The sequence below is a fragment of the Nelumbo lutea genome, chromosome 3, assembly GCF_056320005.1.
Source record: "Nelumbo lutea isolate HS-2025 chromosome 3, American lotus-T2T, whole genome shotgun sequence".
NCBI classification, from domain to species: Eukaryota; Viridiplantae; Streptophyta; class Magnoliopsida; order Proteales; family Nelumbonaceae; genus Nelumbo; species Nelumbo lutea.
In genome coordinates, this window is record NC_142686.1 from 25,577,854 (window position 1) to 25,594,797 (window position 16,944).

The 16,944-nt window shown below is 35.1% G+C and overlaps 1 protein-coding gene and 1 pseudogene across 13 annotated transcripts in view; one reads left to right on the plus strand and one right to left on the minus strand.

The window, feature by feature from the left end:
- Window positions 1-2,260: 2,260 nt before the first annotated feature.
- LOC148863740 (putative invertase inhibitor pseudogene) lies at window positions 2,261-2,734 on the minus strand (annotated as a pseudogene).
- Window positions 2,735-10,365: 7,631 nt separating this feature from the next.
- Window positions 10,366-16,944, plus strand: part of LOC148863741 (Protein phosphatase 2C family protein) — a 45,829-nt gene continuing 39,250 nt past the window's right edge. For 2 of the 13 annotated variants that reach the window (XM_088978383.1, XM_088978393.1), the window contains exons 1-5: window positions 10,366-10,693; window positions 11,119-11,615; window positions 11,702-12,253; window positions 13,036-13,144; window positions 15,521-15,557. In XM_088978383.1, the coding sequence (XP_088834509.1) occupies window positions 11,832-12,253; window positions 13,036-13,144; window positions 15,521-15,557 (568 nt within the window). In that variant the 5' untranslated portion in view covers window positions 10,366-10,693; window positions 11,119-11,615; window positions 11,702-11,831. Of the gene's footprint in view, window positions 10,694-10,847; window positions 11,063-11,118; window positions 11,616-11,701; window positions 12,254-13,035; window positions 13,145-15,520; window positions 15,558-16,944 lie in introns of all 13 variants that reach the window. The other 11 variants (XM_088978384.1, XM_088978385.1, XM_088978391.1 and 8 more) reach the window with 11 other exon arrangements.

Consider the following 16,944-nt stretch of genomic DNA (forward strand, 5'->3'; position numbering starts at 1 on the left):
ATGAATGTGGTATGTTAAATTATAAAGAGGAGAAAATCTATGACACCAAAAGAGGTTTTGACCAATGTGAATCTGCTCTCACATAGCTCTTCTCGCACAAACCTCATAGCATGTCCCAGCTGCAAATTGAGAACGTCTCTTACATTTGTATGTTATTATTCATGGGAGATGTTCGTAAAACACAATGGGATGTGGCTATGAGCAGGGGCTAGGGGGACCCAAGGGAGCCATGGCCCTCCCTATGGTTCAGAAAATCTTCATAGTAATACACAGTTTTTTATGTAAAATTTTCCCACCCCCCACTGTCCACCTCAATGGTTGGACCCCCCATGGGTCCATCTATATTTCATTTGGGTTTTGGCCTCCCCTTATCAAAATTTTCTGGCTCCACCCCTGGCTGTGAGGTCAATATGATAAACACTCCATGAGGGTCAAATCCCAATTCTTTTTTTTTTTTTATGACTAACAAATCCCAATTCAGTTTTGACCAATCACAATCTTGTGACTTTTGATGAAACTTGAAATTTTTCTAGTTTCCCCTCTACTACAACGCTAGCACCGAAACTTGAAAAAGGGTATTTTGTTGTCCATGCTAGGGAGCGAACGGAACATTGGATGACAGCTTGGCCAACAAGGCATGGTTAATCAACTGTTGCTTTGGTATATACAATGGTCCAAAGACCATTCTCCTGTAGAGATGGTTCTTGTGGCAAACACTATGGTTGTGTTTGATATCATTGGCACTTCTACTTGCAACATTTTAGATTAGTTAATATAAATTATATGAGAATATACTTTTTCTACCATAGATGCTTTGAGTTATCAATACAACATTTGGTGCAATTGTTGTTTCTTCAAGAAATGCCAAATTTGGTGATTCTACTATAAATGCCAACACTCAATCAAATGTTTATATTTTTTGTGTAAGTGGTTACTCGTGTGATGTGACAAGACAATTTTCTCAAAACGTTTTATTGATCAACCGAAAATGTTGCAAGTAGAAGTGGCAATGATACTAAACACAATCTATATTCACTACCATTGAGGCTTGCATTGTTGACAATTGGTCTACTTCCATCTCCAATGAAGAAGAGCATTTCTCTATCACTCCTTATTCTTCCTCCGTCTCCGGTCCTCTTTCGAGGTAGGTTTATGTTGTTTAAAATTTTAGAGCATCCATAGATAAAAATTGTCTCTCTAGAAAGTTGAGGGTTTGTTTAGTCTGTGGTTGGAATCGAAACTATAATCAAAATCGAAATCCTTCATAATTAGAATAGGAATTGGAATGATCTATTCCAATAGTCTATTTGGTTTAGACAATAATTAGAATGGGGCTGGAATCAGCTAGAATGGGATTTTGTTTCCCAAGGAAATGGGTGGGAATGACCATTCTCTCAAATAGGAAAATGCCATTCCACCAAGAATGGGAATGGGATTCTAATTTCATTAAACCAAACAGTTTATTAATTCTTGCTCCAAATAATTGATGCTTCAGATTGTGTAGAGCAATGGAGAAACCGAGTTGTGCTGAGTACAAAACACTAAAGCATGAGGAGAAACACTGCATGGAAGAGTTGAAATCCAACATTGTGGCAACATGTTCAATGAATGAAGAGAAAGGAACTACTATGTGGAAGCCCAAAGCCTAAGACGCAAGAAGTGACCAAACAAGTAGGAAGAGCTTTAAAAGAAAGCATTCCAAAGACAAATGTCAGACAGGAGAAGACCACTATAAAAATACTTAATATTTATCTTTGGTTAAGCTTTGTTTATAAAGATTTGTGACAATCCTAGATGAATGAGCTTTATGTTCCTTGGGTATTTCTCTTATCTGTTATGTTTAAGGGTATTTTTGGAATGAAAAACCATTTTAAGAAGTAACGCGACTATTTTCAGAACCTGTGTTAGTGCCACGTATATACTGATTACCCGATATACATAAAGTAACAGGAAACTATATTTTTTGTTACCTGACTCCTCCGTTACCCACTCCTGCGCTTGATCGTCTTCTTCCAATCTCGGTCCCGGTCGTTACCCTCTCATTCGCTTGATCATCTTCTTCTTGAACATGTGAACAACCTCCATGAATTCTATGTAGCACGTCCATCACACAACTGAAGTAGATAGTTATAATTTAAGTATAGATATAAACTACTACTTGGAGACTAATGCACAAGAATGTGGAACACTTGTCTATAAATAGATGACCAAGGATTATTGAGATCATCCATGAAGCAAATTGCTGATGACCAAATCAATCTCACACATACAACTTAATGAAATTGTCGCTCTCCTTCATTAATGGAGTAACTACACCTTCCTTAAACCTGGAGTTACATGTTGAAGTTGATTCCATGACTGCACTTATATGCATACATTGACATTATTGTAATCTTTAGACTTGAAGTACTCGATCAAGTTTCGTAGTGTAGAATTTGCATCATAGTTTAGTTCTAAACAGCCATTTAAGCTTGCTATGGTGCATTGATCATCTTCATTCTCTAACAGATTCTTAATCCTTGCAATTATGACGGTGGCATTTTCTTGGGCCAGTTGTAGTGCAATGACTCCAAGTCCTTAAAGAGTTGCATTGCTGCTCTCGGGGACAACCTGGAGAGAGGTTACACAGAAGTTGAAGCTCAAATATGGGGACCGTTCTGCAGGTTTGATTGATGTTATGTCTGGATAGGAGGAGTCGGTAGGAGAGGAAGAAGATAGAGAATAAAGGATTCATGGTCTCTTATGATTTCTATCAAGCATATGGTGTTGCTTTTGTAGAGAGAATAGGGGAAGGCACATGCAATGGTGAAAGCGCAAGCAATTGAGAACGAGGGGAGACTTACATCAAGACAATTTCTACTGTCCCTGGACATAGGGTTAATACATTGATAATCTATTTTGCTGAACTTTGCTACTTGAATTTACTGTAACTATTGGCAAGTTTATAGCTCTCTTGGTGATTCTAACTGGGCCACCGTTTGATTGACCCACTTGGGCCCTTCATCTAAACCATGCCATTGTTTCATATGAGTTTGGCTTACTCAAATTCCTATTTACCAACAAGTTTTGCCAAACTCTCCAAACATTATCACTTGGTTCAAAATATAAAGTTATGAAGGTTGTGACAAGTCTACTAGAGGACAGCCAAGGTTTTCCTAACCCGTATAGGGGATTGACATCTTGTTGTCAATTATCTTTCTTTCTCCTGATTGTTCTTTTTTTTTTTTCTGGGTGTAATTAAGATGGGTTAGCAGTATGATCCAAGGAAAATATATCAACATAGGAAATGATATTACATTGATGGGGTTCGTTGCCACTGATGGGAGTTGGAATTTGGAGAGAGAGAAAGAGAGAAACACAGTTAATAGCATGGTTTTTAAAAATGATCCGGAGGCTGAACCGGTTAGGGGTCCGGTTATAGGGTTGAACGGTCAGCCCATTATGACAAAAAAATAAAAAAACAAAAAATAAAAAATGATTAAAACCGTTCAAACGGTCAACCGCCCAAATCAGCGATTTGCTGACCATAATCAATGATTTTGGAGAAAATCGAATCTAATTTTTCCAATCCGATTTTAACAACCATGATTATAGCATCTTAATGACCAAATACCTTAAAGTCTTTCTTTTTTTAAAGAGACTATTTCCCTTTCTTTTTAAATTGGCAATGGGTTGTTTTTGGAACGGGTGACCTGAGATAACCTGTATTTACTAAGAGTCATAAGTCTGTTGTTGATTGGTTAAAGTCTTTCCACATTATAGATTTTCCCTTTTCAAAAGATATGAAAAAGGTTCTTCACAAAAGGTTATTAATTAGTTGGTTGCAAATTATAAAGGGGGTGCTTTCATAAAAACATGAAATTATAGAAGGTATTTTAATAAATGACCAAAAAAAAAAGAAAAGAACTTTTCTGAAATCCACGTACCCGATACGAAAACATCCATCATCCGAATCAAAATGATGACCTTGATTTATTAGCATTAGACAATTATCCGAATCAGATTAAAGGAAACCGGACCATGCTGTAGAAATTAGATTATAACAGCAATGTGACTCTTTTTTTTTTCAAGACAATTCCTTTTATTTGCAACGTTTTTTTGGTATTAATACAAACTTGTGACCCAAAAAAAAAAAAAAATACAAAGTTGTGGGATATAAATCAAAAGAGTGGAAATTTTGGCCATGTTTGGTTCAACTGTGTATCGTTATTTCTCATTATTATTTAAACACGTTTTTTCTTGAAAGTTGTTTTTTTTTTCAATCTGATAATTAAGTGATCTATGTTGCTCATTTTTATTTTAAAGAAATGTTTAACCATAACCCAATGGCTTAGATCTCCAAAATCATCGGCATAGATGTTTACCAGTGGATGATTGGTGGTCGATGTCTCACATAAGTTTCCAATAAACATTTATGGCGGTGATTTTATAAACTTAGGCTGATGGTTTATGACCACTGGCATAGAGTTTCTTCAAATGATGAAAATAAACAAGATGGGGCGTTATATTTTTCATGTTGTAGGTTACCTCAAATTTTGTGATATGGACTTTTTTTTTAATTCTAAAAAGAAGGAGGTATATGGCAAGAATTTTGTAATCAAACACTCTAATGGTATTCATTTTATCCCATAATTATCCAAAATGATCAAGAATTAAAAAAATGAGGCCCATGGCAAAAAATTTGTAATCAAATAGTCTAATGTTATACATTTTAGCCCATACTTGCCCAAAATGAGCAATAATTAAAAAAATAAAGCCCAAAGCACTGAACCAAACATAGCCTTTAGATCACTTTGGCATCGAGTTTTCCCTTGCTTTAACTTTTATTTTATCTCATTATGGTGCAAATAAACAAAATAAAGTGAGATTTGAAACAATAATGAAGCAAATTTTGCATTCCTGCATCGATGTAAAACCAAAAAAAAAAAGAAAAAAAAAGTAGACTACAAACCCTATATTTAGCAGACTGATGAAATAATTTCCTTATCTCAAGTTGTCTCAACCACCTATGCAGAAGGCAACCACTATCCCATTTCATCAAGTCCTACACATAAGATAAGGAGGTTTATATCTAGATTTTGCTAATAGATAAAAAAACAAGAAGAAAAATAAAAGAAACACTCACGAGTGGAGAGCTAGAATACTTTGGCCATTTTGGATGGCCTTGGCTATCATTAGGGCTATCATCTACATAACATGCATGTTAGTTTACTCGGCCATAAACCAGCTCCCGTGGCAATGTATGAATGCATACCATACCATATGCATTGGCTTTTAGCCTAATATGCATCGTACATATTTGTATTTGCATTTCACGTCGGGCCTAAGTGTATAATCAATTTGATATTTAAAATTTTCTTAGTTGTTTAGTTCTATATACATATATATTATCATGATTATTATGATTTTAAACTATTAAATAAACCATATTGTAGTTGGCTGAAATTAAAATTTGATGGTGCCGATTCATAGATTTCTTCGGGTGCAAGTATGATTGTTTGGGATCATGCTGGTTCACTCATTATTGCATGAGTGGTGGATTTACCTATTTGCTCCCTAGTTGAACGTGAATCTCTGGCATTGTTGGAATCATTAAAGTTGGTGGTAGAATTGAAGTTATACTACATTCAAATTGAAGGAGATGCACAAGTAGTGATCACTTCTTTATTAAAAGACAACTTTGATCCTCCTTGGAGCCAAATAGCTATTGCTGATTGCGGAGAGTTATATTCCATGATCTCCCACTTCTCGGTGAAATATATCAATATAAAATGGAATGAGGTGGCTCACCGTTTAGAGGAGCATTCTACTTCTCTTTCGAGGCCTTGTACTTGGTCCTATCTGCCTCATTTTATTTTTAATGTCTTGTTAGTGTATTTTAGTTTTTGATTAGTTTTAGTGGGTGTTTGGCATCAATGTTGTTTTCTTAGAAAATGGTGCCATGTAGATGTTACATCAAAGAAAGTGGTGTTTCAAGCAAAGTCTTCTTGTTTGGTACCATTTTTCCAGGAAAAAAAACATTGTTCCAAATCATGCCTTGGAAATCGAAAAACGTGGTCTATAATAACACCAAATCCAATGTTTTTATGAGAAAAACGGTGCAATGATGTGACACCAATGTATCTTGGACATTGGATAATGTAGATCAATATTGAAAATGTTGCTGCCAGATACCAAACAAAATCAATGTTGCTTTCTCATAAAACACCTATGTGATAGTACTGATTCCAAACAAAAAATATGTTTACAACTCCACATGCCCAATACCGTTTTTATGAAAAAACGGTGTGATATCCCCAACACCAATGCCAAACACCTATTTAACGAATCTTTGTCTTATGGTGGCAAAAAAAAAAAGAAAAAGAAAAAGAGAGAGGTTGGTGAAAGTATCATTAATGTTGTCGTTATTCAAGAATTGATCAATATTGGGTGTGTTCTTGCCATGGGCTTCATTTTTTTTAATTCTTGATCATTTTGGATGATTATGGGACCATCAAGTATAAACACATGAGACATGATAATTATTGCTCATTTTGGGCAAGTAACCATAAAGTATAAACACATGAAAAAATGTATAATTTGATAATTTGTATTTATATGGAAAAAAAATTAATATTGATATAGTGAGACATGATCATACTTATAATACACTAATCAGGAGTCCAAGATACATTTTATTATAACTTTTTACAAATTACTACATGCACGAAGCCATTAACATGTTGTTATTTATTTAAGTTACATTGTTAATTAATAATGCATTAATATTATATGTTATTTTATAAATTTCAATTACTGGAAAATTATTTTTTCTATGTTTTAGTACTTTGGTTGATAGATCATCCATTTCACCAACATTTATGAAAAGTGATTTTAATGATCATTTTGTTTAATTTTTTAATTAAACATTAATATATAACACTATTTATTTGGATTACATGTAGCCCCATGTATATTTATTTTAAAATCCATAATTAATGACATTAGTGATGCTGATTAATGCTCATAATTAATTTGTAATTTGGAACCAAAAATACCATGATTAGCACAATTAATGCCATAATTAAATTGGTCCACTTAGATAGAAATATGATATGCATTGTATCAAATATATCATTTCAATAATTCAAATCTTGACCTATTCTTAAATCATTGAATTAGAAAAAAAATAATAAAATAAAAAATGTAACTAAAATATTGTTTATTTAATACAATACGGTTATTAGTAAATACTACTAATTAAAATATTGTTAAATACTGGTTATTAACAATAAATACTGCCTAATAAATATTACTAATTAATATTAAATACTATTTAATAATATGCATTGCTAATTAATAAATACCGTAATTAATGAATCACCACTAATTAAATTACTGTTATTTTTCCATAAATTAATTAAATTTTACCTGTTTTCAAATTCCTTTTTCCCCTATACAATAATTTACCTTTTGCAAGCCCTTGCAACATGCAAGGGCCCTTCCGCTAGTTATTATTATTATCATAAATTGCCACCTACAAAATATATCCACATTTGTTAATAACAAATGTAGGAATTGACAGAATTGCCATATTTATTACACACACTCACACACACACATATATATATATACACTTAAGTTAGTGTGGTTGAAAAACCCTGATTTTTAATACCAATTATATCCTTTAGTTATTTTGTTATTCCAACATGTCCCGATTCTGACACCTGTTTTTACAAACTCGATGCAAGTGAACAAATGTTCTCTATTTGCAACTTCATTCAACTTTTGTTATTTGGTGAGGGCAATAAGCCATTGTTGACCATACACAAGAAAACCTTGTATCTCTTCTCTTTGATTTGGCAATTCAACACTAAATTTTAGATTGGGTTTTATTCAATTCTCCAAGGTTTTCAACCTTGTAACATCATTTAATAATGATTCATGCTATTTGATGGTTGCTTTAATAAATCAACATAAGTTTACCTTAGTTTACTTTTCTTCTACCCATTAATAATAATTATTTTTATATATTTTAGGTAACCACAAAAAAGGGAAATTGGTTAAGAGTGGCATCTCCATCAATTCTATGTGAATTCAGTGTTTCATTTGGATAAAATGTATTTGTATGTAATGATGTTGAATGCAATTTTATCATTGATTTGGTGCATGGATGTTTCAATCTAATGCATGTGCAACCACCTTTATATGCATGTTATGAATTTAGATCTTAGGCCCCGTTTAGTTCACAGGAATAGGGGTCTAGAACCAAAATCATAATGGACTATTCTGATTCCAACCCTTTGGTTGGGTGGAATCAAAATCACATTATCATTCCTGTTGGAATGGCATTCCCTACCCCTCCCTTGGGAATGAAATCCCATTCTTAGTGATTTCAATTTTCATTCCCATTCATGTTTGAACCAAACAGACTATGCGAATAGACCATTCCGGTTCTAACTTTGAACCAAATGGACCCTTAGTGTTTTGTGAGGATGGTCTTTATCTCTGGTACTGTATAATTGTTTTAAGACTTAAATGGTATATAAATTTCATACCAATGCACTGGCCATTTTACTAGTAATAATGTAAATGAATGAAGTAATATGACACCTATTGGGTATCTTGGGTTTGGCATAAATTATCCCATAATCAATTTCTGTTTAATACACTAGATGGAGTGGGGCCAGATCTAGTAGGCATGATATAGTGAGTCCAGGTCACCTGCCAAACAAAAAGATGTTCCAACCCTCTACCAACATGATTTTACATCACACATTTCATACCTAGACTTATGGTGAGATGTGCAGTGTTCGATCAAGTTGGTAGAGGGTTAGAATGTATTTTGTTGGCAGAAAATCTCAACTCCGAAATAGTAAGTATATACAATGAGCATTTTATCAATATTCTAACAACTGTCAAAAAGTGGTTTATAGTCTTTTTCAAAGATAGGCTAGGGGCATTTTAAGGGATAGGTGTCAAAAAAATTTCTAAATACTTACTCAACGTGCTTACAGAGTTATTCCTACCTAATATGGATTGGACATGGAACAAGTTTCTAACTATGTTGAGACTTGATTGAGAGTCATTTGGGAACAAAAAGACTCCGGATCTCCTGCCCACGCCCACCCACGACACACTACCTCCATACATTGGGAACATCTCCCATGCATAATAGTATGTAAGAGGATGAGATGTTCCCCATGTGTGGCCGCAACGTTATGTGGGTAGATGTGGGTAGAGTTCTTGTGGACAAGAGATTCGAACTCAAACAAAAATGAGTTCAAATCAGCCCCCCTCCCCCCCCCCCCCCCAAAAAAAAAAAGCTCCCCACAACGTCCCACAACACAGCCCATGTGTATTGGGAACATCTCTCGATGATAACAGGAATGGTGGTGTCATCATTGGGAGATATTCCCAATACACAACGGGGATGCATTGTGGGACGTTGTGTGGGGTTGATTTGGTCTCAACAAAAAACATTTGATTACATTTAGGATGAGTTGGATATGTTGACCACAACATATTGCTAGTTAGCTACATTCACCCAGTCGCACATCAGGAATATTAATTTTGCATCACCAATATTTTTGACGTGCAGATTGGTGAGCATGGCTAGCAATGCATTGTAGGGGTGAGCAAAAAAACCGAATTGATCGAAAACGAACAAAAAAATCGGTTAACCAAACTAGTCGGTTTGGTGTTTTTAAAAAACCAAAGGTGCCAATTCAGTTTCGGTTAACCAATATAAAAAATCGACGGTTAACCGAACCGACCAGTATACATGTTTGTCTATATATTTATGTATATTATATATATTTTATATATTATAAATTAATAAATATGCATTATATATGTTGATAATATATTATATATTATTTGTTATTTTAAATATAATATTATATATATTTATAATTTTTTATTATATATTTATATATATATTTTATAATAAATATTATAAAAACAAAAAAATTGAAAAACCAACAAACCGATCAACTAATTAACCAACTAGTTTTAATTTGATTCCGATTACTGATTTCCCAAAAACTGATACTACCGGTTTGATTCATAAAAAACGCCCACAGTTCGGTTACCCGAACCGTGAGCACCCTAATTTATTGCATTGTGGTCAGCAGATTCGGATTCGTTTCTGTATAATGTTGCAACTAAGCGGAAAGATTTTTGTTGGAACGTGCGAGGAGATACGGACTCGCTGAGTGGGAATCGGAATCTGCTGCGTCGACAGCTATCGTATAACGGGCTACATAACCAATCACAAATAAACGCGTCTTCAGTTGTAATCGATAACTTAGCCTGTTACAACTGGATCTGCTTCTCACGCAGGGCGCGCTCCGTAGTAAAAGGCTGATAGTTATAGTGGGGTCAGGATCTGCTCCTCACAAATGGGCGCTTCACAGGCACATCCACCATGCATGTAGGATGTGCGTGTGAGGCGTTTGTGAGGCGCCATTTGGAAGGAGCAGATCCGGTCTCGTTATAATGGGGCTATAACCATAGATATCACATCTGACGGAACAGAACCGAGACTCCATCACGTATCGATTGTATTCACCGCACCTGGAATTCCCGCTCTCCTCCCCCTAAATTGACCATTTGATCTACTCTTTGAGCCCTCGAAGTCGAAGCACCAGAAACCGAAGCTTCCCCTCCTTCAGCTTCCATCTTCTAAGTATCTGATTATCTGAATGTAGAGGTTGGTTTGAATCGCTTCGTTCATTCATTTTTATTGTTTTAGTGGTTTTCTGTTTTCTTTCAGCTTTAGCTCATTTGGTTATCGTCTAATCTTTCCATACTGGTCTCGGTCATCATTTCTGAAGTTTTCCTCAATCTAATTTGAATTGTAGCAGACAATACGCACACATAACATCTGGACATTTATGACTACAAAAAGAGGAATTAAGATGATTTCCGGGGATGGTTTTTGGCTTATTTTTTCAGTGTCAAATATCGTACTCAGGAATATTTGGAATTCCATCTTATGATTCATCTTTATTTATATGTATTCCAGAACATCTCGTGTTAGATGTTGGTGCTCTTCAAAATTGATTATTCTCGGAAACTGGTTAGTTTTTAATTTCTATAGTTGACGTTAAAATCCAAGGCCTTGTTTGTTTGCAGTGCTATTTAATTGCGTTGGTGTAAAAGTATGGGAATGCAAGTGGGTTCAGAGCAAATTCTGGGTTACTTTTGTTTTAGGATTCTTTGCGCTTGTTGCAGATGAAGTAAAAAGGAAGCAGAAGTTGCACTCCCATGCATTTGTGCTAGTGTAAATGAATTCACACTGCAAACGAACGGAGCCTGAAGTACATATTGAGAATGGACGTTGGAGGGGAAAACCTCAATATGTGATGTCCCTCAAAGCAAGGTTGATTGCATTTCATGGAAAATTGTATGAATTAGCATTGCTTCTGATGGCTGCTATGTGGATGGGTATGCCTTGGTGTGGTTTCGATGGTTGTACATATGAATGAGCATAGCTTCTGATTTTTCTCCCTTGGTTGTACAATAAGTTTTCAATTACCCCCACCAAAAAAGAAAAAAAAAAACTAGAAATGAGAAAGGATGGCAATACCTTCTTTGTGATCAGTATCCTTTAGAAAGGACCGTTGTACATTGTAAGTAACATTCATCCATCCTGCCTTTTCTGCCTGAAAATGGTCATCCTCCTTTTCTCACGGCTCTATATTTTCATCCTTTCCAGGAACCCTTTTGCTGTCTTTTTTTGCAGTCACTTTTGCAATGAAAATTCATGATGTCATTGCAGAATCTCTAATTACTTTCAGGAGGCTGATGTCTTGCAGTTGATAAGCACCACTTTTCAGTTGATCACAATGGATGAGAATTTAAGTGCCATGTCCCATCAAAAGCGTGAAGGCGACTTCAATGATGCAGATACGGTTGTGAAGAAGTCCAAAATCTGTGCCTTGAGCATAGAAACTGTGGACAAGACAGAACAAATTGTAGATACTTCCTTAGCTGAAAACAATCAGCCGGTTTTATCTGAAGGTCAAAAAGTTGACAATCGTGAACCCAAAGTATCAAAGGAAGGAGTAGGAGACAATCAACTGGGCAAGCAAAATGGTACCTTGGAAGATAAGGTCTCATGTGATCCAGATTGTTCATTATCAGTGGTTAGTGAGTCGTTCTGCAAAATTGAAGCAGATGCTGCAGAGGATAAGGGTTCTAGGCACACTATGGAGGATGCATGGGTTGTACTGCCGGATGCAAGCTTAGAATTTCCCGGAAATTTAAGGTTTTCCTTTTATATTATTTGTTGTTGTTGTTTTTGTTTTTCTTCTCTTAGACATTATAAAATGGAAATTTTGTTTTCTTAAGTATTGAGCATGTTAGCTCTTGTATTACTACTCAATTTATTAGTTCCAAATGATCCTTAGTGTTGCCCTTTGTTCTCGATTCCTTCACCATTTGGTAACACTGAAGTGGCTGAACTGAATGATCCATTGTTTTGTCTTTTATTGAACAACTCATTAATGAGGCTGTAATCTCCTTAACGGTTGAATCTGAAGTTGTTTGACTGTCATACCATTTGAATATTTTATTATTTAGTTATTTTGCCCTCTAAAAGACAAAGCAATGAATTACTTAGTTCAGTTACTGTTATTAAACAGCCCCTTAGTTGGATGTGGTAACAAGTCTGTGTCGTGCTTGTCTTATCCTGACAGTCACAAGCTGGAATAAAGGAGGGTTGTGTCAGGTTGGCAGCCACATTAAAACTTTTTTGCTAGATTCTTATGAACATGGATCCTGAATTGTCATTTTTGTGCATGATGGAATGACAGAACAGGATTCTTGTAGCTGACCTAATATGGTTGGGGCAAAGCTTAGTCGAGTTTAGTTGAATATGTGGTAACAAGTCTGTTGAAATGACCAATCTGTATAAGACACTGGAATGAGCTCCCTGTAGCTGTCATAGCTTTGTGTTACTCTAGATGATTTCAACAACAGTCTCTGTTTTTTGCATTCTGAATTCAATCTTGTAATTTATCCTCTGGATTTTTCTGTATTTATCGACAGATGTGCACATTTTGCAATTTATGATGGACATGGAGGTCGCTTGGCTGCTGAGTATGCACAGAATCATCTGCATAAAAATGTTCTTTCAGCGGGGTTACCACGTGAGTTGGTGTGTTTGCCTGGTCCAATTTTCTTAATGTTTTCTGAAATTGACAAGTAATTTCCAAATAAAAGTAAAATTACTATTTTATTTGATTGATATGGAATTTTATTAATATCGAAGAAGGAATGATATGCATACCAACAAGCATGTCCCTATTTGTTGGGCTAGCTGCTGCTACCCAACCTTCAATTGTCAGTTTGCATACATCATTGAGGTACAGTTCCTCAATACAATTGTGCCCTGTTGACCTCAAGTTTTTATAATGGGTCAGCCATGCTGTTGGCTGTTCTTTGTATCCATTATCCATTTGAAAGTTACTTCCAGCTCTCTTGACTATTGATTAATCTCTTTCATTACTTTCTGGCATTGCCAGGACCCTTGATTGTAACTCCCTATCCAGCATATCATTGTTTTGGAGCCCCATTCCACTACTAAGTTTCTGATCCAAGAGTCTAAACTTGCAAAAAATAAAATTTCTATCATGGTATTTCTTTGTTGTTCCTTGTTTATATTACCTTGCTGCAGTTGAGAACTCCAATAACTTGTTTAGCATATTAGTTGAAGCATACGATCTGCATGAAAAAAATTACTAAACAACAATTGTTGCCTCAATTTGGTCTTGCTTATATGTATCTGATTTTTCATCCCCAATTAATAAAAGTTTCTATTAGCAATAAAAGAAAAATGGTTTTGACTATACTTGCAGGATGTACACATTTAGGAAATACAAATCCATAAAAAACATTTAGGAAATATGAAACTGAGTTCCATTGTCAAAAATCAGATAAAAAAAGATTAGACATCTTGCAGAATTAGGAACCGAAATTACATGAAGTTTCTGAAAATCAAATTTCTTAATACTTTCTAGTTTTTAATAAGTTTATAAACTAGATGGCGTTCTTAGTCTAGGCTAAACAGTGTACCTGCAAAATTGGAAAATATCAAGAGAAAAAATTAGTGTTCTGCTGTTTGTCAATAAAAGGAATTATATACCAGGAGTTCCCTATTGAGAATAACAATCAATCCCAATACAGGTGGAAAATACATCCCTAGGTTTGTGTCTTGTACCAAATTGTCTTTCACCATTTTATCAACTTTTTATTGGTATTATCTCTTTATATGTTTTCATTGGCTTTAACCATAGTTTCTGTTTGTATGCCAAAGGGAGGAATATATTACACGTCAATCTTTCTTGTTATTGAGATTGCTTGAATCTGGCTTACTTGAAGGGGTGATGGTGCTGATGGAGATGATTGGAATTGAAAATTGGGTGGAAATGACACAGAACGACATTTGGTGGGTCACAAAAAATATATAGACAACTTGCAATTTACCAAGGATTTTGAGAACTCTGGAACTTAGAGGTTCTCTTACCATAGTGAGGAAATGGTTAGAAGATTCTGATAGCAATTTTAGCATTAGAAATGAATCTGTTTGTGATAAATTTTACTCATAGGTTCTTCATACTCTGTTTTGCAAGATTATCAGCAACTGAGTTGGCAGATCTTGGGAACCAATAGAGTAAGAGGTTCATCATAGAAACCAAAAGATTCACTTCTCTAAAGGGTGATAGGCCTCCAAGGACCCAAAGATCCATCCAATATAGTTTTGAGAGTCCCTTTGATGATAATGCTCTCATAATCCATGTAAAATGAGCTATTTGTACTGTTCTGATAGACCGATACATTTAATAGAAAATTTCGGTTACTGATAACAAAGTCCATGGAAAATGAGAATCCAAGACTTTGGAGAAAGAAGAGAAACTAATAACTCACAGAGTTACCAACATCCGCAGGTTCCCATCAAGTTAATAATACCTTGCTTTTGTTGCGTGTACTGGAGGCACCTCCAATCTGATAATGTTGGATGGGTTAATTGAATACTGTAGCTTCATGAGTGACTAGCTCTATTGCATGTCATTGGGTTACTGCTATTTTGAATGGGCCAATTGACTGTTTCATATTCAGAGTGGCTAGGTCTGTTGCATTTCATGGGGTATTGGGGTTTTGTTTTAATTTCTTTTAGAACACTGTTTCTCTATATTTCCTTTATCTACCTCTTTCTTGTTTACATGAATTAAGTGTTGGTTTGTTGACTAGTTTCCCCCTCCGGTTGTCCTGATACTTTTTGTTTCATACATTTAACCGCTGATTATTGCTTACTGATAAAAAAACTGTTGATTATTGTTACCAGTACTTGTAACTCTAATTATGTTTTATTCTTTTTGTGCTGCACTTCCACTTTTGAGCAGTTCTTCATTAAGTGATCCTTTGTTTATTGATGTTTGTGTCTGCAATTTAGCCTTAAAACAATTTTGTCATGCATGTGCATTCCTAATTTCATTATTCATTTATACTGTTTCATGAATCATGGAAATGGCAGATGGACGTAAAATCTGCAAAAAAGGCTATACTTGATGGTATGTTACAATCTTTCTATATTTCTTTATGCAAATAAATTTTCTGAGCTTAAAACTGCTTAAATAAGTAACCTCATTGCTTGTATGTTTTTGATCAGTAACATCTCCTTTTTGAGGTTTTTTGTAAGTTCATTTATATTAGATACAAATATTTTTAATATAATCCAATACTGATTAATTAGGAGATTCTGATATTTATATATTTCTGAAACTATCTCTTCCATTTTATTTGAAGTTTTAATCAATCAAATGTTGATTGCTTACGGAGAGAGATTTACAGATCACAAAATTAGCAATTTGAACGGATAAATGGATTGAGATTAGCTAAATATGATGTCCATAAAAGAAAAAAATAATACATAGTATGGAATAGAAGAGATATTTGGACATGTTGATTTCTGATGCTGCATGATAGGCATCCTATTTCGCTTTCCCTTTTCTGTTTGACATAACATGCAATAAAAAAAGGCCATTACGCAATGTTGATCCCTGCTATTTGGGGTCTTGGGAGGGGTGGATTGGGAATGGTCTCAACCTTTGGCATTTTCTTTTTTTGCACAAGGTGGTTGCCCTCAGTCCCGAACCCTCGTTCGCATGCATATGAGCCCGAGATTTTACCATTACACCAAGTAATGGCCCCTTCTCTCATGTTATGCAATATGAATTAAAAAAAATCTTTTCCTAATACAAATCTCTAGGTTGGAAATTAAACAAATTTCATTTATTTATAACATTATCTGGAGTTATTCAGTGTATGATACATAGACAAGGAATTTCATTCTGTGTTTATATTATGTATATGAAAAAGGTTCCCTAATGGGTTTACATTAGAGCTTCCTTACATGACATACCCTTTTCCGCCATGTAGAGGGATCTTCTTGCAGATCCAGATAGTCTGTGAAATGGTGGACCCACTGGATTGGTCATGTATTTAATCTTGCTTTGATACTCAGACTGGTATTGGAGTTTCTCCCTACCATCAGTTGCTGTCCAATCTTTAAATATATTCATAAAACAGTGTTTCTCTTTTGGGCTAAAAAATTTTTCAATGAACCATGTCTGGGGAGAGGAACTTGTGGGGGAGGGAGACTCCTTTTGAGCTCTAATCTAACTTGCCACATGAAAGTTTCCTGGGTGGCTTGGATTTCACTAAGGCTATGTTTGGTTTGAAGGAAAAAGTGGGGAAAGGAAGGGAAAGGCAAGGAAACCTTTACAAACTTTGTATAGGTTTTCATTCCTTCCCCTTCCTTTCCCTACCTTTTCCTTCAAACCAAACATAACCTAAGTGATGGACTAGTAAACCTGCTCCCAAGCCAAATGTTTGTTAAGAAAGAAAACAAGAGGGTCCAAACATCTATACGGTTTATACCGTAGAATAGCTGGGACA